Genomic DNA, 23,560 nt, shown 5'->3' with positions numbered 1-23,560 from the left:
TCTCTTTCCACATCTAGGATTCAAATCAGAAACACACATTGCATTGAATATTCAGCAATAGCACTTTATTTAAAACACACAACCAACCCTAAGCCACAATACTGAATGACAAGACCAACTCGCTGCAGCAAACATTGTATAAAATAGATTTAGGTTCAAATGTTTAATAAATCCTTTAAAATCATTTTAGCGTCAAAGACAGATTCTTCCAAAATTGTGAATTCTTTTACATTTCTATAACAAATTACCATTTACATATTGTCCACACAATGGAATAACAAGGCAAAGTGCTTTCAGGATCGATTGCATTGTCAAATAAAGAAATGGCTTGAGGTTTTTGGAGGGGTAGTGGGGTGAATGGGAATGTGGGGGCAGGGCAAGGGTCTGTCTGGTCAGATACCGGACCTCTCCCTGGTCCCCTGTTCACATGGAATTAAAGCAGCTATACAGAGATTATGGTGGGGAGGCAAACACCTACCAACAGTTTGGTTTGGAGTGGATTAGTGTTTTTGAAGGCATACGGCTTGAGGGGAACAAAACTCACCCACGTACAGAATATAATAATGTGCATATAACCTGACTCCCCCATGACAACCTGTGAAAAATATATATTATGATAGTACCAAACCAGCTGTACGCAATAACTAACCCAACAAAACATTCACATTCCAGGAAGCTGTAAACTCTAACAGATGTAGAGCACATGAAAACATTTGTACATCGATTCAAGACAAAGACGAACAGAAAATGCCAATGTACTCATTCATGTAATTCATCCCAAAAACAAGGGGTTTTGCTATGCAAAGAGCACATCAGTCAAAATGTATGTCTAGCGTGGGTAGAAGACATGAGTCATAACACAGTCTGGCTTCACATCCCAGTGCTATTTTCTAATATGTTTTTCATAAATAATTTCATGTTGAACACACAATTATACATACAATCAAGCACACTTCATGTTGAATTATAATTGTTCATGGTAAACTAAGGTTCTCATAGGCTACTGTGTATTTGTTTGTCAAAACAGGTGGAGATGAACTCAAAGCTGCAATTTAGAGGTAGGAAAAATGCTTCTACTGAAAAATGCAAACAAGTTTATTTCCATGAATACCATTATATGTACCAACCTTATAGAATTTGTAGTAAGTGAGAGGCGTGTTTATATTCCTTGACTGGCTATGTTTGAATTCATTAATTTGGAAATGGAGCTACATCATTGGTCCTGGTGTCATTGCCATCACAGGTCTATAGCACATGCTGGTGATGGCATTTTCTTCTTACAGTAGAATAGTATTTGAAGGTTTGTAAATGAGGTAATCAAGAGTTAAAATAGGGAATGGTTCCTTCCGCTGGGGGGAAAAAAATACAGAAACCTGTAGGTCGGTCATTCACCAGCAGAGAAGTTTAAAACTTCCCAACAGCAAAGCTTGCAGAAACTATTGGAAAGTTTGGCAGACAAACCAAATCTCTTTTTAAAAAGGTGCATTGAGAAACCATTCGATTACAACTAATCATGTGCCCTAATTCAGACTCCTCCCCCTCTCCTGACATGGGGTTCACTCCATAGTATTTACAACAGATAAGCCACTGAGTAAAAACAGGCAACTAACCCTTAGGTCGGTCTTTATCAATTCACATTCAGTTAGGGTGCTGCAGAACAAATAAAGAAACAGCAGAAGGACCAACAAATATCACAGGATATACCCAATGAATACATCCTTTCCCCATGTATTGCTCAGGGAGCACATAGGCCATAGAGTACCTCCAACTGATAGTGTCCTAAATCACTGTGCTCTCGGAGAATCCCCATTATGGAGATATACTCCAGAGGTAATCTGGCCACAGACTTCATCGTGGGTGAAGTATAACCTGCTTGTACAGCAAATTACTCTGCTGTAATGGCTAAAGTGGTTTTCGAATATTTCCTACCTCTGCTGATTTAAAAAGGGGAATTTCAAGGGGAACAAGCAATATCGTACGGGCTCCCAGCATAGTACATGTCAAAAGGGTGTGTCAAAGGGTCTCCAACATGTCAAAAAGGTGTATACAGTAGGTATACACGTCCTACCCTAGGCACTGAGCTGATCTTACGATACTGGTACACTTTATTCGCTACCTTTTCATTTCCATTGTCGTCGATATGTCCGATTTAGACAGGCCTGCCTACTTACATTAAGGGAGACCTGCCATTCACCACCTCAACATTATACTTGTGCAGTTCAGGAAATTGTCTCAACTTTCTTAAGCTGTTCTGATCTTCACTGTACAAGTTCATCACACACACTGAGCAAGTAGTAAGATTGTGAAAGACGCACACCCCCATTTAGTGAGGGTGAGATGAATTAGGGGGGAGTCTCTCAATGTTTTTCTGAAAACAAGATATTTCAGGATTTCTTTAAACCACTTAAATTTACTCCCCCCCCCAAAAAACATTTAATTTGATACGGAGTACGACGCATACGTACACACCTACACACGCAAGCAAAACATTTCAGATTCAAGGAGATTCCCTCCATAAAACACCATCCAACTGCAAGAACAAAAAACACACACGGTTGATCAACAGGTCAAATCATCTTGTACATGGTCTCCCTTACGAGCAAGCAGCTTTGATACTTGAATATCAAAATCACACAGTCCTAAGAATGCAATTCCATATTCTAGACTCTAACAAGTGCCACTTCTCTGGACGCAAAGCAGCGGGGGAAAGGTTCCAATCCTACTGCCAGCCACAGAATGTCTATTCTGTTTTTGGCCTTGAAAACGCAGGACATGTTCTTTAACTTGAGGAAGGAAATGATAAATAAGGTTTATTGCACTCGTCTTTTTCAACAACAAAAAAAACAAAAAAAAGAGGCAAGCTTAAAGAGGACGATCTACCTCGCCCTCATGCTAATATCTGACAACGCATGTTATATATTACAGCACAGTCACACTATCAACGCTACTAAGAAACCCCTACTTTCAATCAATCAGTCTAATACAAAAACACTCCAAACAGTTACAACCAACACATTATCATTACTACTGTACCCCAATAGGATTTTCACAACTTGATCTATTCTCTACAGCTAGCGAGTTTAATTAAATACATACAACTGAAACAATCTGAATTGATATGCTCAGACTTCAGGAGAAACTACATTTACAGTACTAGTACCGACCATCCAATCTCATGCTTTCCTCGTCTCCATGACCACCTTTCTTGGCTCTAACCGCCACAGCATTGAGAGCCATCCTTGAGATGACATTAAAGAATAGAAATGGTTCCATCTTTGGATTTGTGCTTTCAAAAAGTTACTTCAATATTGGTGCATTCAACATCAGGTAGGATATTGTTCAGATAGTTCACTCCATATGACTCAAGTTCGGAGACCCATAGCATGCACACAGAATCGGCCAAGAAAGTAAAACACGAGTTGCTTATTATAGCTCACATCACATACTGTAGGTTGAGAATGTTCTTTTCAGAGAGATGCGCTCTTCTATGCTTTTACATGTCATTCATAAGGCTTCCGGGAGGTAGAAATGGAAGACCATGCGGTAGAGAGAGCATTCATTTAAAAACACATTAAAAAAAAAGGCACCAACCACCTCTGAGCTGGTTATCACACAGGTTCAAATGATGGAAGAATTGTGATGAGACCACAAGCAGGGGGAAAGCTAGCATGAGTGATACTCTACAAAACCTCCCACATTAACTTGAGGGGGTAAATAATTACGGCATAGCAGTCCCCCCACTATAGAATGTGTTTTCACACTACTTTTTCTCATGACCTCCATTGAATTACAGATTCTTCTGCCCTTCACATACTAGAACTCTCTAAATTTGGTCCTTAGAAATCACACTGACAACAAGGTAGATGTCTGTTCTTCCTTTTTCTCCTCTCCAACCGGTATGGAGGTACTTAATTAACAGCGTTATTTGGTTTTGGAGGTGACAGTCGAGCTGCCAAGACCGGTAATAAGTGAAATCCCAATTTTTCACTTACAAATATGGCAAAATCCCCCAAACAATCACAAGGCAACCTTGAGCAGTGTGCCACCAACATGGATGCATGTGCTTCTACACCAAAAGGATCTCTGTGTGCGACCGAAATGACACCCCATTCCCTTTAGAGTGCACTACTTTTGACCAGAGCCCCCCCCCCATAGGGCTTTGGTCAAAAGTAGTGCACCATGTAGGGCATAGGGTGCCATTCAGGACACATCCCATAATAGCAAAACCAGCAGAGATTTTAGCAGTCCCACTGGGAAACATAACTAACAAGATGTTAGGTGTTATAACTTAGTAGGTACTGCAAGAAATGTGTTCCTTTGCCTTTAAAAGGCTCTGCTGTGAATTAAAGTTTTACATTTGTATTCGATGAAAGATACTTCAAGTAAGAATAGGGACATCCATCGAGGACGAGGTAAATCTATTCCCTGTTAACCATACATCTGCAAACATCAAAAACGGCCCTATAATAATTACAAACCACAGGCAAAGAAAACACCATTCATTATTATTATCCATTTTTGCCAACACAAAGTCTGTCCAATTATAAATATTTGAAATCTTCCATCCATTCTTTTCTCCAGACTACCACCAACTCTATTATATGATTGCTTTCCACTTCCTACGATCAGTACTAAGTGGTTCAAACCATTAGTCACCACTGACATCATGACCTGTATCTGTGCCAGCAATGCTTCAAATCAGATCTTAATAATCATTCAACAAAAAAAATATATATATAATAATAAATGTTCATTCTAACCATGGCTACCACAGTAAATGAGTCCAAACAAACACATTTTCTACTGACCAAGTACAGTATGACTATTATGCTTAAAGGCAAATAAAGGTTTCTATGGCACTAAATGGATGTAGCTAGCTAGGTGCATTTTCCTTTTCAAAAACTGGCTACCAATTAATGTAAAAAAAATGAAAGCATCTACAGCGTAGTTAAATGTCCTGTTGGTGTTCGAGATGAATGTTCACCCCCTCCAACCTCCTGTCTCCAGTGTCAATACGTGGTTATGACATACACATAGGGGCCTCGGTATAGCTGAAACACATTTAAGAAAGACCCATAACAGGAAGACTAATATGACAATTATTTCTTTCTGCTACTTTATCATTTCATGAATGCCAGAGGAATGCAGTGTAATAGTTCAAAAGTCAGGAGATGGCAAATAGTCTTGTTCCAATTTGACCTTAGAGTCACATGTCAGTCAATTCATGGCTCAGATTTATATTCAGTATGTACATTGCTCGAATGCATGCATATTTCTCAAACCCATTGCTATTCTTTTTCAAATATATATTTTTTATTATCCAATGTACTTTGGCAAATAAGGCCCTAACTGTGACCTAAGATTCCCATGTGACGACTACTCCGCAAATCTTCAATTGGCATCTATGAAATGCTTTGTTGGATTGGCCTAAACACAATCGAAGAGCAATAGATGTGCTGCGCACGTCTTTCACAGTCATTAATGCTACAAATAATCCTTTCATTGCTTCCTAATATTAAACCCTAGGGAAATATATTTGACTTGTTTCTTTAAAGTCAGAATTATGATCTCAAGCTCCTTTACAATGAGTTCTCAGTCTATCAATGGAACACAGATATGGGGTAGTCCCAGATGGGATATATACTGAAGAACTGGCGCCATCAGCTGGACAAGGGGATTGAAAAATAAAATCTATATACATATATACACACACACACACACACACACACATATATATATATATATATATATCTGGCTCGTGTTCCTCTGCTCAGACGTCGCTGGCACATGCCAGATATGTAAAATACCTATCAGGTAAGCACATCACTATGTTATTGCAATCAGGTGCCTGACGGCACGCAGTCGATGACGTGGCACGCAACCGTCGGCTGATGCATGCAGTGTCTGAACTGGGGAACGTGAACCTGACCTGCTAGCCAGACACACCTGCGGTTGGATGATTGAGGTAATCAGTGTCTCTATTGTACAACACGCATCCCTCAGTGTGGAGTTAGGCGAGGAGCCTGAGGAGGATACAAGCACGGCGAAAGCAAGCCTACCTAAAATCACTGGACTAGCCACAAGGACTAGTTCGTGGACCCTGGGATGGCATCAAATCAAACCGCACCGTGATGACTGGATTTTGGACCATGAGATCTTTTTAGCTTTAGAGTTTTGAAGTTAAATCTCCGTCAATGAAGCAGCGTATACAATCCTTGCAATCTGCTCCTGTTTTTTGCACTTTAGCTACAACCCATATGTAAATATACATATGCATGTATTCAGACTGCACACAGATATGCTAAATGTGTTAAAGTGCTTAACTATCTCAAGTGCCTTGGATCAGGGCTAAAAATGGAACTGTATTGTAGTGCGCATACAACTAAAATAATGCCAATATGATTTTCCTGTTGTTCGTCAATCAATCCATGTCATATGGTTCCTGGTTCCACACAGTCCGAGACTATTCTCTCCCCCGGACAACACTGACTATAGGGCACAAGATGATATGCTACTCTGGCATCATAGTAGGTCCTCATGTTTCTCATCCAGAACTAATGCATGTCATTTAGCATTCATCAAGAGAGTAGGTTGTGGCGAAGCAATGAAATGAAAAATGAGTCCCAGTGAGTCACTGAAATCTATTGATCCTCTGATGATGTCATGGAAAAGATGGTGTAAAAATATTTCAATTAAGTCAGGCAAAGAGCTCCAGTGGTCCGACACCACAAATCTACAACGTATGTAGAGCCACAAGACAGGATACATACCAAAAAAGGAATTTCACACTTATCGGCTTTACTAAAAACACAAGTATTACTACCGGCCATATGAGAGTGTAACAGTCTCCTCTCAGTTCCTTGCTACAGTAAGTAACCCTACATACCTACTAGGCTTTCAAGTCTCTCTAGTCAGTCATGAATTCTGTCCGGAGACATGAACAAATCAAGCTCAACCAAGGAATCATATCCTCAACAGATTTAACAAGTCTGAATAGGATCCAACGCTTCTCTGCTACCCAGTGGGTGAGACCCCAGGGTTCATCATATCATGCTATCCTGCATCCGTACTGCCATGGAGGCAATCAATTGCATTTTTTTGGGGGGTTCTAGGCACAGAGAGAAAAATGCCTTGGACACAGACTTTAGCCATTAGTCTAGAATAGATCATTTCCATGTTGCTAGTATCGGTACTCAAACAAATAAGGTGAACATCAAACAAGATTTCCAAGGAAACAAAAGCCCTTGAGACTATGATTGTCTTTTTGATAATGTTCAAAATGCCAGAAATTAAATATTGCTTAAATTATACAACAAAAACAAAGAAAAGGGAAGAACACAGCGTTTCAATCTCACACCAGAACTGACCATCATACATACAAGATACAAGCTTTTTGATAGAGTAACAGTGGTATTTCTACAGCTCCAAAACGGCTGAAGTAACATTTCAGATTGACCAAAGACAACATTTTGGGAAATAATACAAATAGGATTCCTCTCCGAAGGTGATTCGAATTCAATGTACCAAAATGTTTTGGGAATGATTAAAGAAAATAAAAAATGGGAAATCAATTGAAATGGCTTGTAAGATTATCACTGAGCAGTAATCTTAGAATTCAAGATAATGTGCTCAGAAAACAAGAGGCTTTGCTGAAGGTCAATGGGGCGAGTCTGCTCCTAAAGACTTCAAATAAATAACCAAGGATTCATTGCTACTACTTTCCCTGTCTAGCCGTTCAGCAGCTGCAAAATGACTTAAAGAGGTCTCTCAACATCGATCTTTCTCTGTAAATATTTCTCAAATAAATATTTTGTCAGTCATAGCAGTGATATTCACCTTTGGTCATAATGTATATGCTTTAAACCAAATTCTCACTTAGTAAACACAAAATTGTGTTCTAGACAATACTTCAGCATTGAGAGCAAATGTATGCTGAAATGCCAACCTGAGCATTGTTCTCCTTTGTAAGGAGACATGCTTACATATTCATCTTTCAAACTTTAGCAGCCCTATGAAATTCTCCTCTATGAAAATTCCCCACAAAAAAAAAAAAAACAAGGGCAAAAGTTGAAATATTAGGTTACCACAGAAGGTACATATTATAATAGTTTTTTTGTTAAAGTCAGAATCTTTATATTTAAGCATTGCACTTTTGGGTAAGACTTTGTATGGTTCATTCATAAAGTCCTTCACTATAACCCGTTGGATCATTCTCCTTTTAGGAAGGCTGTGCATTTCTCTACGAGGCCAGCACGTCATAGGATGTTAAATACTGAATGATATGAAGAGAAAAAAAGGGACTCAACAAAAGACTAAAAAGAAGGGGAAAAAAGAAAAAAACAGTGCTTTTAGCTGTCAGTCATATTTCTGTGCTGACGAGTACCTATTTGCGGGACATTATTTAAAGGGATTTTGTGGGTGGTTATTAGTAACCATTTTTGGACAAAGCAGTATTCCAGTGACCTTATAGAAAGAGAGATCGGTCTCAGTGTTAAGCACTAACTTATACAGAGCTGGGATAGATAGATGCTGTGGGCTCCATTTGCATATAGGTTTGACTGCACTTCAGGAGAAAATCACTCACACACACACACACATACATATACACAGGCTACCCTGTGGTGGTGGTAGTGCTGTCAGACAGTAGATGTAGGATGACCTCACTCAGAAAGGCATCCATCCAGGCTGACAGCGGCATGGCGGTCTTTGACATAGCCGTTGTGATGGTGGAGGCCTCCGTTGGGCAGCGGCGTGCAGGCAGCAGTGATGCCGCAATGCTTCAGTAGGTTGAGACTGGGGGAGACGGAGGAAGAGGAGCAGGGGCAGGAGGAAGGGTCCAGAGGAGGGAAAGGTTTCATGGTGGAGAGGATCAGAGCCAGGCAGTCAGCTACGTCCTTGTTGGGGGCGCAGGCCAGGGCTGGAGTGTGTCCTTGTCGACAACAAAGCACAATCAGACCGCATACACTCGAAAGCTGTGGTCTATGGCCTATGCTCAAGAAAAACTGAAATACCTAAAACAAGTACCGTAAAACGTCAATTATATAATGAGTCTCAAATAGCCGCCCGCCTCTTGATAGCCAGGCAACGGCACACATTTCAGAAAATAAATGGCTGTTTCAAATACAAGTAGGGGCTAAATTAAATGTTTACGAGGTTTAATGTTTGATTGGTTACATTAAATAATTAAGTAATGACTCGAATAAATGATCGCGATCACGCGTTTTTAAATCGGCAGGAAGAAACTGTTAGCAATCGGCTGGTAACATCTGAGAACCGCTAGCTAACTGACAGAAACTGTCAACTTCGGGAGTACAGACCTCTAGAAAAAAAAAAATATATATATATATATATATATATTTTTTTTTAAACATCCGTGGCCCTCTAGTGACAAAGGTATGAACTACAAAAAATGCAGAGTCCAAGGAGAATCATTATTCTGTCAAGGAAAATATATTTTTCTATTTTAATAAAGGCATTCTAAGACAAATTAAACAGGACAGTGTGTAAATTATAGCACAGAAAATGAAGAATTTGATTAAAATCCTGGAAGGGAATGCTGGAAGTAAACAATTAACTACGCAAATGGGAAAAAAGGAAAGATGCCTGGCTCAAATAGAAGCTCAATGAAAGTTTTACGGTAAGTCACAAAAAATCTCAAAAGTCAATTAGAAATCATTTCGAGCCCAAGCCCATAACATAAGACTACATGGCATAGGACTTTCTGATGTTTAAAATGAAGATGTTTGGGCAAAGGATAAAGTGGAATAGTGTCTCTTACCCTCCTCATCCACTGCCAGCACTGTGGCTCCTCGACTCAGCAGTGCCTGGACCACTGTGGCCAGACCGTTGCGTGCTGCTAGATGCAGCGGCATTTGCAGTGCAGCGTTGGTTGCATTGATGAGGGTAGGGTTATGGATCTCCCCCAGAATCAGCAGGGCACACATCTCATGAGCCTGTGAGACAAATAGACAAAAAACATGCTTACGTCAACCATGATCATCAATACATGTTCCATCATCTCAGGTCATGAGAGAGGTGCTGCATAGTCAAGGATTTCTGAGCTCGGATGATATTTTAGGTGGTGCTTACTTTGCTGCAGGCCAGATGCAGGGCAGTGTTTCCATTGTCGTCCAGCAGTGTCAGGTCAGCCTTGGCTCGGTGCAAGAGGATGGCTGGAAATTACACAGGATTCACCCCAACAGATAACGCATTCACTCTCATCAAGCGTTACCTCACAGGACTCGCTGAACTCTATCCTTTCGCAAAACATCAACGGAAGAGGTGCTCTGTAGACTTACCCACGGTGCCACTCTGTCCGTTGTCGGCGGCGACCATGAGAGCAGAGCGTCCGGTGTGGTCCACGGCATTGATCTCAGCTCCGTGGCGTAGGACCAGCTGCAGCCCCGCCACATCCTCAGCACATGCTGCGGCATGAAGAGGGGTCCTACAGGCACAGAGAGAAAGAGAGACAGCCCAACATTGGTGAGCTCAGTATCGCATGAAACTGGAGTTAAAACTGGATGAAACTGGAGTCCACATTAAGTACAGAGGTACGTACATCTTTAAAAAGGTATACAAATGACAGGAGACACCCAAATAAACATCTAGTAAGATAACGGCACCTTGTTCTCAATAGGCCTTACCTTTCTTTAGTATCCCTGGTGTTAACCATCTGTACGCCAGCAGATTCCAACAGCATCTCTGCAGCTCCACTATGGCCATTCATTCTGCAATATCGCATAAATCAAAGATGACCAAACATGACTAAATTAGTGCTAAAACATCAAACCCATTATCCTTTCCCAAACATTGTTTTACAGACATTGTCCTAATAATGTACAGGTAACTGCCAAAATAAAGGAAACACCAACTCAACGTCTTAATAGGGCGTTGGGCCACCATGAGTTAGAAAAGCTTCAATGCAGCTTGGCATAGATTCTACAATCGGTCTTCCACCAGAAATTCCATCATTTAGTATTTTGTTGATGGTGTTGGAAAACGCTGTCTTAGGCGCCGTTCCAGAATCTGCCATTAGTGTGTAATTGGGTTGAGATCTGGTGACTGAGACGGCCATGGCATATGGTTTATGTCATTTTCATGCTCATCAATCCATTCAGTGACCACTCGTGCCCTGTGGATGGGGGTCAGTGTCACCCGGGTGACGCATAGCCATGGTAGACAAAATAATGAGTCATGGGTAACTGCATATGTAAAGTCTGTCTGACAGTGGGCGTTGCGAGACAAGTGGGAGGATCAACACAAGTGGGTGTATGGAAACCTAACAGCTAATTGGGAAGATTGGTTGCCACTCATACAGTTTTGTGCGGCTACTTTCTGCTTCCTTGTAGCACTTTAGCTAAGCCTAACCCTTTCCCTCCAAACCTGCCACGTCAGTGATCCTAACCTGCTGAGCTAAAATGCTACAAGGAAGCAGCCACGCAAAACAATCGTGAGGGGCAACCAATCTACCCAATTAGCTGTTAGGTTGACACACCCACTGCTGTTTATCTTCCCACTTGTTATTTTGCAATGGCCACTTCTAGACACTCCACGTATGTAGTTACCCATACTTGAAAATAATATGCCTGCTAAGCATTGTTATACAGGGCACTAAGCATGATGGGATGTAACTTGCTTCATCAACTCAGGAACTACACCTGTGTGTGGAAGCACATGTTTTCAATATACTTTTATCCCTCATTTACTCAGGTTTTTCCATTTTGGCAGTTACCTGTATAATCATGTTTAAAACATTGACTAGAGAATACTCACAGAGCACAGTGCAATGGGGTAAAGGAGTTTCCGTCCTGGATACTACAAGTTTTGTGTTCAAGTAAAACCTCCAAACAGTCTTCTTGCCCTGAGAAAGAAGACGAAAAGTGTGTTTCAAATTTGCATACAGCTAGCGATTTCATTTGAATAACGAACGGTCACGCTACAAAAACGGATATAGGTTCTCCCCTCACATTCGATTTATACATACATTTCATATACAGTACCTTCAGAAAGCATTAACACCCTTTTGACTTCTCCCACATTTTGTTTTGTTACAGTCTGAATTTAAAATGTGATTGTGTGTCACACACACACACACACACACACACCCATAATGTCAAAGTGTAATTATGTTTTTAGAAATGTTTACAAATGAATTAAAAACAGAAAACAGAAATGTCTTGAGTCAATAAGTATTCAACCCCTTTGTTATGGCAAGCCTAAATAAGTTCAGGAGTAAACATTCGCTTGACAAGGCACATACTAAGTTGCATGGAGAGGAAGGAAACCGCTCAGAGATTTCACCATGAGGCCAATGGCGACTTTAAAAACAGTTACAGAGTTGAATGACTGATCAGAGAAAGCTGAGGATGGATCAACAACATTGCAGTTACTCCACAATAGTAACCTAAATTCCAGAGTGAAAAGAAGGAAGCCTGTATAGAATAAAAATATTCCAAAACATGCTTCCTGTTTGCAATAAGAGACTAAAGAACAACTGCTAAAAAAGTGGCAAAGAAATGAACTTTTTGTCCTGAATACAAATCACTACGTTTGAGGCAAATCTAACAACACATCATTGAGAACCACTCCTCATATTTTCAAGCATGGTGCTGGTTATGGTTATGGGTATGCTTGTCATTGGCAAAGACTAGGGGGTTTCGGAGGATAAAAATAAGTGGAATAGAGCTAACAGACAAAATCCTAGAGGAAAACCTGGTTCAGTCTGCTTTCCACCAGACACTGGGAAATGAATTCACCTTTCAGCAGGACAATAACCTAAAACACAAGGCCAAATCTACACTGGAGTTGCTTACCAAGAAGACATTGAATGTTCCTGAGTGGCCAAATTACAGTTTTGACTTGAAAATGGCTGTCCAGCAATGATCAACTACCAACTTGACATAGCTTGAAGAATTTTTAAAAAGAATAACACGCAAAAAAAGTATTACAATCCAGGTGTGCAAAGCTCTTAGAGACTTACCCAGAAAGACTCACAGCTGTAATCGCTGCCAAAGGTGATTCTAACATGAATTGACTCAGGGATGTAAATACGTATGTAAATGAGATATTTCTGTATTTCATTCAATAAATTTGCTAAAATTCCAAAAGTATGTTTTCACTGTCATTATGGGTTATTTTGTGCAGATGGGTGAGAAAAATACCAATTGAATCCATTTTGAATTCAAACTGTTTCACAAAATGTGGAATAAGTCAAGGGGTAGGAATACTTTCTGAAGGCCCTGTATACACTTATTGAACGCTGACCTTGGTAAGCAGCCCAGTGTGATGGCGTGTACTCTTCATGGTCCAATAGGGAGTCAAGAGGGTCGGAGCGTGTGGCCACACGCAGCAGACTGGCGAGGATGTCAGTGTGGCCGCGGGAGGCAGCGTAGTGCAGTGGGGTACGACCCTGGCCATCCCGACACAGTGCAGAGGCCTTGTGGTCCAGCATGGCTGTGACACATTCGTCACGGCCCAACGCAGCCTACGGGACAGGGACACACAGGGAGCGGCGAGGGACGGAGATGGAGTTATTTCCTCTCTGCTCCAACCTAAGAGTTACACAGCTAGATTTCCTCAAATTCTACTGTGCTTTAATAATTATTTCAAACTAAAGCTGTTCCTTTAATAAACTCATGTTAGTGTTCCTCTCTATCACATAACTGAACCAGCCAGGCTGTACAACATTAACTTTTTCACAGGACTCAGTTACAGTAAGTGTAGTGGATGTGTAACCAGCCCAGTAAGTAAGCTCATTAGTGTGACTCACCCCTCTGTGCAGGGCAGTGCTGCCCCTCTTGTCTTTGGTGTCAGGCCAGGCCCCCTTCTCCAACAGCAGGTGGACACAGTCTGTATGGCCACCCAGGACGGCCAGCATCAGAGGAGTCCTGAGGATGAGGGGGACCACACAGTCATTTACATTACAACACAACAATAAAGCCTCCTAGCAGGCGGAATGTGCGATTCTGCAAATCTTCAGTAAACAGCTTAAACGGTATTCCTGACTCTGGATCTATACTAAAAATAAACAGAATAATTGACGTCCCAACCAAAGACAACGTCAGCAAAGCTTCCTGGCAGGCAGTGAGAAACGGAGAGAGCACTCACTGTTCCTGCGTGTCTGTGATGTTGGTAAGGTCTGCCTCCTCCCCACTGTCCACCAGCATGTGCAGACATTCAGTGTGGCCGTTGGCAGCTGATATGAAATGACAAATATCATTTCATTACACACTCAACCCTGACTGCTAGTTTCTAAGCTATTACATACTACCTAAGACAGACAATATGGAACAATACGCAGGGACACCCACTTGCAAGTAAGATAGTCAATGTATTCATTACACCTGGCACAAACTAACTTGATTAGCATCATTTGCAAAAATACATTCCACATCCAATTCTAGGAAGGGCGGGGGGGGGAATTGAGAAGCATGGCGTGATCCGTACCTGCGACATGTAGAGGGGTCCACATATGTCTGTTCTCGTTGAGGAGGCAGGAGGCCCCCTGGGCTAGCAGGACCTCGACACAGCGGGCGTAACCTCTCTGGGAGGCCAGGTAGAGCACAGAGCGGCCCGAGGCATCCTGCACGTCCACGTACGCAGCAGTCTCCGTCAGCACACGCAGCGCCTGCCAGTGGCCATTATCAGCCTGAAGGGGGAGAGGAGATGGTGCACGACAGGAAACAGTCATGTTTTTGGCTGCTCTATATGAACATGGCATCTTCTCCACACAGTCTCAAGCGGGGATGTATCAGAGAGGGCTTTAGGAATGAAAGGCACACTTACAGCTAAATGCAATGGACTCACTGGAATACTGCTCTCAATGTCTCCCAATGCGTTAAACGACATTTCCAGGAGCTGAAGGAACATGGTTATGCTGCATTACCGCCCACACAGCAAGGTCACGGTGAAAAACAATTCACCGGTTTAGCTTCGGAAGGTATTGAACATAAACAGAAGGACTTACCAGCTCCAGGTTCTGCTTGTTGCCATGGGAAGCAGCATAATGAACAGCACTGTAACCTTTAGAGTTGACCAGGGACGGGTCGGCACCGTTGTCCAACAGATGCTCCAAACAACTACTTACAAAGACAGACAAAATTAACAGTCAAGTGGATGTCACGAAATAAACTAAATCGCGAGTCCTTTAAGCAGATCTTTAATTAGTGTTACATACTCTGGACTGTGACCGCTATACAAAACAATGGTTGCAGACAGTAAACTCACAAATAGGACTCCTTTGCTCCATCCTCCTCCCTCTGAAGAGTCCCGGGGAAATGTCGGTCCATTCTGGAAGTGCAGAATTAAACACATTTAAGGACAAATTCCACACACAGCCATGTTTCCTGAAAGCGCGTTGTCATGCGTCAGTGTGCAAGTCCCTACCTGCAGAAGGCCTGGGAGGCAGCGGAGTAGTGCAGGGGAGTACAGCCTGTACGGTCAGGCTCGTTGACCTCAGCGCCAGCGCTCACTAGGGTCACGGTGCACTGGTACCTCCCATTAGCAGCTGCATAATGCAAAGGAGTCCTGAGCGAGAGAAGGCCCACAGAATCACGATCAGTCCATTCATCAAATGCATTCACAAAGCACTTCTTACAGCAGACAGTAACCCGACAATACCCACACCAGCATACGAGTACAAACAGAAAAGCAAACAATCAACGAACAAAAAAAAACCTCACCTTCCCGACTTGTCCCTTTGATTCAAGTCGGTACCACTGCTTAACAGCATGTTCAGACATTCAACGTTTCTGTCAGAAGAGAAGTGAGGAACACAATGACGACAACGGCTGATTCGTTAGACGGCATTAACCAATACAGTGGCTCAGAGTCGGTCCCGTTTTGGAGTGCGGTTCTGACCCTTACCCTCCAGAGGCAGCAGCGTGTAGACACGTCCTCCCAAAGTTGTCTGGGATGTTGATGTCAAACCCGGCTGATAGAACGTGCTCCTTACTCATAGAAGAAACAATACTGTACAGCTGACCTGAGGGGACAGGAAGAGGCAACTAGAAATAACATCCAACACGTGACACTACAGTCAGACACAGCCCCTCCAGTGTATAGAATCCAACAGATGTATGTGAATGAATGATATATATATATATATATATATATATATATATATATGTATGTGAATGAATGATATATATATAGATATAGATATAGATATAGATATAGATATAGATATAGATATATATATATAAGGTACCAACCTGAGGAGAGTAGCTTGCGACAACAGTCTGAAAACCCATAGAGCACAGCCAGGTGCAGAGGGAACATCCCATGAATCCCTTGTCTGGCTGTATCTGCACCGTTGGTCATCAGAGTGCTGATCAGCAGCTCATGGCCGTACTTAGCAGCAACATGGAGGGGGGTATTGCCATATTTATCCACACTGTCAATCTCTCCACCTGGGGGGGAAAACAAAGCAACAGGAAGAGACGAATGAGTAGAGAACCAGTGGGACAAGAGTCATTTAAAGCAGCCTCACAGGTCAGTCAGAGGGGTTGTCATGGTTACCGTTTTGGATGAGGATCTGAGAGCGGGTGAAGCGTCCGTGTATAGCTGCCATGTGCAGGGGGCTCTTCCCTTCTTTACTCTGGAGATGGAAAAAAACACATGTTTTACTTGTCTTGCAGATAAATCATTGTTTAATCTCCACATAAAACAAAATGTCAGGGTGAAAATGGTGGTAGGGAGATCTGAGGGGATCTGAGATCAGCCATCGTACTCTGAGACCATTTTTTAATACATTGGGGCCTCAAACCTGCTGGTTGACGTCAGCCCCATTGTTGACCAGCAGCTCCAGGCAGAGGGCCCCGTTGGTGGATACAGCAGCCAGGTGCAGTGGGGTGTAGCCACTCCTGTTGGGCTGGTTGACGTTAGCTCCGTGGTTCACCAGTTCATTGGCCACAGCCTCCTGGCCTGTGTAGCAGGCCACATGCAGTGCAGTGTTCCCAAAGGCATTGGGCTCATCCAGCTAAAAGAGCACCAACACACAAGACATGAGCAATTAGCTAAGTAACAAAAGGTTTAAAAAAATAAAAAATAAAAGATTAAACAATTGAATTGTAATCAGAGATAATCCTCTGCCTCTTCTGAACATAGCCATAGTAAATAATACTTATTACCAACTGTGGTCTGGCCATCTTGAGAGTCCGTTTACACATTTGAACTCCACACTCACCTCTGCCCCAAGCCTCAGAAGGTACTTGACGATGTCAATGTGTCCGCTGGCAGCTGCAGCGTGGAGAGGGGTGTAACCCTGCTTGTCCTGGCAGCCTTTGTCTGCACTCCGAGACACTAGCAGCTTCACCACCTCCAGATGCCCTATAAGACACAGGGGAGAGGCCGGGGGGGCCCGGGGTGTGAGGATGTGAGGAGAGGCGAGGCGAGAGGCCGGGGTGTGAGGAGAGGCCGGGGTGTGAGGGGCGGGAAGAGGCAGTGTGTCCTGTTTTTAATGGCACCCTCTTGTGAAGAGTACATCCACTGTTCATCAGAGCAGGGTGAACTGTAGTTTTAACTATGCTTTCTGGAAAGTAACTAGCTTTCCAGGGGAACAAATAGTTACTTTGGAGGTGACTGCAACTATTTGAATACAGATCCTCGAAAATGACAATTTTTCTTAAACTATTGGATTGGCTGCCTTCAATTGATGGCAGGGCTGCATGTGGAACTGCATGTTGAAGATAGAATGAAATGAAGAGAGCACACATAATATCCTATACTATTCCAATCTGTCTGACGGTCATATCTAATCTACAAAATACATCAAGGTTATTAAAGCAAACTAAAACTAATCATGAAAAAATGAGTAAACTGAAATAAAATTAACAAACATGTTTGAAAAACTAAAACTATTATCTTTGACTCCTATACCAAATAAAATGAAAACCCCATTTGATTGTAAGCTTTTTATTTTATTGGGTTCACACTGAAATGGACTTTATCATTTAAAAAGGTAGACTCAGCGAGATGACTGCAGATATTGGCCGTGTCTCACTGTTTAGGTTAAAGCAACTGACTGTAGACGAAAGTCGAGGAGTGAAGTTGGGGGAGGTGCATCGGCGACAGCAAAAGTCGGACACTAATGTGGTTTTCCAACAAAAAGGCTCAGTACAACATGGCAGTGCTGCCATTGTTTCAGACCTGGGTTCAAATACCATTTTAAAATATCTCAATTACTTTTAAAAAAAATGTTCTTGTTTAAAACCACACAAGGGATAGTTCACTCAGAATACAAACTAACATGATTGTCCACCTACCAGGCTGTAGTTGATTCAAGGCAGTTCTGGGATATAAAATGTCCTTTCTAAACATAATAGCCATATTTGTTTACTCTTATCATTCTCAGTGCCTGTGTAATAAAACTGGGATTACTTTTGGAGCAACGTTTTATTAGCACATTTGCATTTTAAATGCATAGCCATGACCCAAGAGTTTTTGTAACCACTGTACACAAGAGGAATAGTGACTGTTCTTTATTCCACTTATGCATTTGTAAAGCAATTTCCAAAGTCCTATGTAACAACAATGTTGCTATGGTAATATTCAATTACTACACAGGTATAAGAACTTGATGTCAAGTGTTACTGTATCACTTGGTCTCACTCATTCTGAAAATATATTTGTTAGTAATTTTGAAGTTGTGAAAGTGGTTTACTGTATTGTTGAGGTGATTCCATGTCCCTCGTGTATTTCATTCTAGGCTATAGGCAAATAAATAATATTTGAATATATGCCAGTTGTTTTTCTGAGACCTGATTTGAATATCAAAAGAAAATAGTTGCTTTTAGTTGAAATTCTATATAAACTATATTTGACTACTTTGAGTATCTGAAAAGTTTGTATTTTCAAATAAACAATGTTCTGCCCAGGTCTGCTGTTCATTCGACTTAAAACAGGACTTTAGGAGAAACAACAGCCATTTTTCATCACCTGACATTCTTGCCAAGTTGAGGAAATTCATGATTTTTCACCCATTTTTTGTTGTTGAAGCAATCAGCAGTTAAAACAATAAAGTGCTCTTCGAGCCACTGTTTCGGTCAAAGGCTGATGGATGGGGCTGGATAAATGTAACCTTTCAAACTTATAGAGTGCATTGGATGCAAGGAATGACCATCCATTTTATAAAAATTATAGTTTTAACCCTGTTTTGAGGCTATACAGTGTTGTTTAAATCTACTTGATTACAAACGGAGTAAAACTAGTTCATATTTTGGGTTCTGATGGGGTACGACAGTTGAACGAAGCTCATGAGGCATTTATAAGTTACATTCTTCAAGAATCAATGGGTACATATCATTCATTTATCAGTCCAATGGTGGATGTAGCAACTGCAGATTGTCCTTTTAAGAGTTTCCCAATGCAGATAACAGCTCACCCAAGTACGCTGCCCAGTGGATAGGCTGTCTCTCTCTCTTATCATTGGCACTCAAGTTGGCTCCTTTATTCAGCAGCAACTTCACCATCTAAGGACAGACAAAGTTAATATAAATATATTATATACATAGAATTTTCATCATTCATACACCTGCTAACCTGGGTCCGTATTCGCAAAATCATCTCAGAGTAGGCATGCTGATGCATAATCAGTTGTTCTTTATTGTAACTCATAACGAATAAAATGAGTGACCTGATCCTAGATCAACACCCCTACTCTGAAATGGTTTGTGAAAATGGCGCTGTTCTAAGTATAAACAATATTTAGAGCCCTCCCCTCTCACCTCCATGTATCCGCTCTGAGCAGCATGGTGCAAAGCGGTTCTGCCAGTGCGGTCTGCCATGTTCAGGTTGCTCAGCTGGGGGAGCAGGGCCTCTGCACAGCGTGTGGCTCTATTGGCAGCTGCAACATGCAGTGGTGTCTGCCAGAACTTGTCCCGTGCATTGGCCTCAGCTCCCTGCCGCAGAAGTAGTCCCACTGCCCTCTGGAGAGAGAAGGAATAAAACAGGGCTTGAGAAAACACTTCTTGACCAAACCCAAACATTGTCCATGTTTGAAACAATTTGGTACTAAGTGCTATATAAATCTTAACATGAGAGAGATGATCAACATTCCTTACTTCATTCCGGGAGGCAGCTGCCCTGTGCAATGGAGTTAACCACACATGGTCCTTAGCATTTACATTTGCACCTATGAGAGTGTACAAGACAAGGAGCATTATTAGAGGGCCATGACAAGTACAGTAGAGTCATACTAATGAACAGACACTACACAGTGCTACTACAACTGCAAGTAGACCAAAACCACATTTTTCATTGCACACACATCAGAAGGTCAGGCGGGGGCATTCTGTTTAGCGAATAGAAGTACCAGTGATTGGTCCATTTTGGTCACAATTACCTGCATTGATGAGGAAGTCCATGATATGAACATCTCCCAAACAGGCAGCAGCATGTAGCGGCGTGCGGCGCTCTTGGTCCTGTGGGGAAAAGACACAAAAAAAGTATTTGTTTTGAGATGCAAAATCTATCTCCCTCTTACCCCATCAGCCACCAATAAGCACATTTGTGAAATATTGCTGAAATATTTACATTTAGGTCTTCTGTTGACTTTGTACTGTTATTGCATATACACACTACCGTTCAAAAGTTTGAGGTCGCTTAGAATTGTCCTTTTTGAAAGAAAAGCACAAACAAATCTGTCCATTAAAAATAAAAATTGGTTGAGAAATACAGTGTAGACATAGTTAATGTTGTAAATGACTATTGTAGCTGGAAACGGCTGATTTTTTTAATGGAATATGTACTTGTCCGATTGCTCAGTTGTGCACCGGGGCCTCCCACTTCTCTTTCTGGTTAGAGACAGTTTGTGCTGTTCTGTGAACGGAGTAAGTGGTACACAGCGTTGTACGAGCTCTTTAGTTTCTTGGCAATTTCTCACATGGAATAGCCTTCATTTCTCAGAACAAGAATAGACTAACAAGTTTCAGAAGAAAGTGCTTTGTTTCTGGACATTTTGAGCCTGTAATCGAAGTCACAAATGCTGATGCTCCAGATACCCAACTAGTCTAAAGGCCAGTTTTATTGCTTCTTTAAATCAGGACAACAGTTTTCAGCTGTGCTAACATAATTGAAAAAGGGTTTTATAATGATCAATTAGCCTTTTAAAATTATATACTTGGATTAGCTAACACAACGTGCCATTGGAACACAGGAGTGATGGTTGCTGATAATGGGCCTCATGCACACGCACCGAAACTAAAAACGTAGGTCTATAAATATAAAATAACTAGAGATTTCACACTAGTGACCTCAGTAAATGTTTTCCTGCCTATTAAGATTTAAATAACTTGAACCTATATTTTTTTGGTAATATTTTTCCCAATATTGTTTTCCTTTTTCCACCTTTTTAAAAATCTCCCCACGTACCTTCTGGGGACTGCCTTCTTAACCAGATGGGTAGACGTACCCCTTTTTTTGGAAACACTGCTCTTGGACAAAGTTACTTTTATCAACATATCTGCCTGTATTCACACTCCAGTGTAGTAGCCCACCCGGCACAGCCAGAAGAGGACTGGACACCCCTCAGAGCCTGGTTCCTCTCTAGATTTCTTCCAAGGTTTTGTCCTTTCTAGGGAGCTTATCCCTAGCCACCGTGCTTCTACATCTGCATTGCTTGCTGTTTTAGGCTGGGTTTCTGTATAGCACTTTGCGACATCTTCAGATTTATTGTACACCTATGTAGATATTCCTTTTTTAAAGCAGATTCTTGCTACAATAGTCATTTACCAAATTAACAATCTACACTATTTCAGATCAACTTGATGATATTTTAATGGACAAAAAAATGCATTTATTTCAAAAACAATGACATTTCTAATTGACCCAACTTTTGAACGGTAGTGTATATAGTAACGAGGTTTCTGGGAAATACAAAATAAATAATCTCATCACATGAACTGGGTAAAGGACCCACACGGCACCCATCTACTTGCAATAACTGGAGATATGTTGAGATACAGTCCAATATCAATGCCATAAAACCGAGCCAGTGCTGCAGCACTGTGCCACCACAAGCATACCAGTGCATTGACATCCTCTTTCTTGTTGTGCAATAGTTGTTGAATTTCATCGGCATTCCGATTGAAAACCGCTTGGACCAGTGGAGGCTGGGGAGAAGAACAGGATAATGTCACGCTGTGCTTAGCAAGGAATTGTAGCTAGTTAAGTGAACAGTTTACATACATCAATCAGCGATACTTGGGCCGCGCCGAGGTTTAGCTAACGTTAGCCATCTAACTAGCAATCCTACGACATTTCTTTCAGACAGATCCTTGCGTCAAACGTTATTGAACTATTCGACTTTTAGGAAAATGCTATCATAACACGGGATTAGCTAGCAAACCGACAGTCTATCAGCTAGACAGCCAAATAGCCAGACTGGCTTTTCAACTAGCATGCTAGCTACTTGCTAGCTCACCTGGTCTGTAATGTTGAGTACTCCCATCTCCCAAAATCAGCCAGGACGGAGCTCCTTCATTAGGGTGGAACTGCAGTGTATATTAAACGACTGTTTTGATTTTCATTTTTGAAAGTTAACTCGTGTAGCTAGCGATCTGCATAGATAGCGCTTGATCTGTGTTGCTGTCCGTCTCTGCTTGATGTTTGTTTGTTGCTTCGGCTTTCTGCTATCCTGCACATGCGCAGTTTCACGCTCGTTCTTATTTAACCTCAGTGGTCTTGCTCTCCCAGACAATGCGAGGGCCTCTGTTTTCAAGGGGAACGACAAGTATATACTACTAAATGCAATTCAAAATATTCTCGTACTTTTGAAAATTGCACTAGATTAACATATAAGGAATCATGGTTTACTCCCAAAAATGGTATTCGAAAGCAGGACCGCTGATATTGTAGGCTACCTCCGACACAGTTGGTGGCAGCAACGCATTGGTGGGTCCGCTGTTCTGTTTAATATTAGTTTGTCCAAAAACAGCACTGGTGTAAAGTATTTAAGTAAAACATACTTTAAAGTACTACGTAAGTTGTTTAGGGGGTATCTGTACTTTACTATTTTTTTTGACAACTTTTACATCACTACATTCCTAAAGAAAATGCAGTTTTTATGCCATACATATTCAATGACACCCAAAAGTACTCGTTACATTTTGAATGCTTAGTAGGACAGAAAAGGTCCAATTCACGCACTTATCAAGAGAACATCCCTGATCATCTCTACTACCTCTGATCTGGCAACTCACTAAACACAAATGCTTTGTGTTTCTGAGTGTTGGAGTGTGCCCCTGGCTATCCGCAAATTAAAAAACAATTATTCCACCTGGTGTGCTTAATATAAGACATTTTAAATAATTTATACTTTTACTTTTGATACTTAAGTATATTTAAAACCAAATTATTTTATACTTTAACTCAAATAGTATTATACTGGGTGAGTCACTGTTACTTGAATCATTTCATAACGAGGTCTTTACTTTTACTCAAGTATGACAATTGGGTACTTTTTCCACCACTGAAAAACAGTACGGTCAAATATCATCTATTGACAAGATAGTCGAGTGACCGCTCTTAACAATGGAAATAAATGTCATCAAAGATGGAAGGA

The 23,560-nt window shown here is 41.4% G+C and overlaps 1 protein-coding gene across 2 annotated transcripts; it reads right to left on the bottom strand.

The window, feature by feature from the left end:
* Nucleotides 1-43: 43 nt before the first annotated feature.
* On the bottom strand, nucleotides 44-22,741 carry LOC112221843 (serine/threonine-protein phosphatase 6 regulatory ankyrin repeat subunit C-like). Of its 2 annotated transcripts, none has more exons than XM_024384222.2 (26): nucleotides 22,421-22,741; nucleotides 22,023-22,109; nucleotides 20,342-20,420; nucleotides 20,061-20,131; nucleotides 19,725-19,925; nucleotides 19,382-19,469; nucleotides 17,186-17,328; nucleotides 16,766-16,978; nucleotides 16,519-16,597; nucleotides 16,212-16,409; nucleotides 15,865-15,982; nucleotides 15,681-15,749; nucleotides 15,385-15,525; nucleotides 15,226-15,288; nucleotides 14,966-15,080; nucleotides 14,785-14,856; nucleotides 14,446-14,647; nucleotides 14,107-14,194; nucleotides 13,769-13,886; nucleotides 13,264-13,483; nucleotides 11,773-11,860; nucleotides 10,644-10,727; nucleotides 10,299-10,444; nucleotides 10,090-10,172; nucleotides 9,779-9,953; nucleotides 44-8,929 (listed from the first exon to the last, which is right to left on the bottom strand). In XM_024384222.2, the coding sequence occupies exons 1-26, from the start codon at nucleotides 22,445-22,447 to the stop codon at nucleotides 8,661-8,663; spliced, it is 3,237 nt and encodes a 1,078-aa protein (XP_024239990.2). In that variant the 5' UTR covers nucleotides 22,448-22,741; the 3' UTR covers nucleotides 44-8,660. The 2 variants fall into 2 exon arrangements, with proteins under 2 accessions (XP_024239990.2, XP_042159739.1); XM_042303805.1 differs by having other exon boundaries at nucleotides 14,966-15,077.
* Nucleotides 22,742-23,560: the final 819 nt, after the last annotated feature.

The sequence above is a fragment of the Oncorhynchus tshawytscha genome, linkage group LG22 (assembly GCF_018296145.1).
Source record: "Oncorhynchus tshawytscha isolate Ot180627B linkage group LG22, Otsh_v2.0, whole genome shotgun sequence".
Lineage (NCBI taxonomy): Eukaryota > Metazoa > Chordata > Actinopteri > Salmoniformes > Salmonidae > Oncorhynchus > Oncorhynchus tshawytscha.
Note: the sequence above shows the minus strand (reverse complement) of the source record. Positions and strands in the feature narration are given on the sequence as shown.

Bases quoted from the DNA above. Each gene is read 5' to 3' on its own strand.
- LOC112221843 (XM_024384222.2), bottom strand. From the start codon at position 22,447: ATGGGAGTACTCAACATTACAGACCAG. The intron at 20,421-22,022 runs GTATGCTTGTGG...TTTTCCCCACAG, and splicing joins AAGAGGATGTCAATGCACTG to GACCAAGAGCGCCGCACGCC. The intron at 16,979-17,185 runs GTGAGTGTGGAG...GTGCTCTTTTAG, and splicing joins TTCTGAGGCTTGGGGCAGAG to CTGGATGAGCCCAATGCCTT.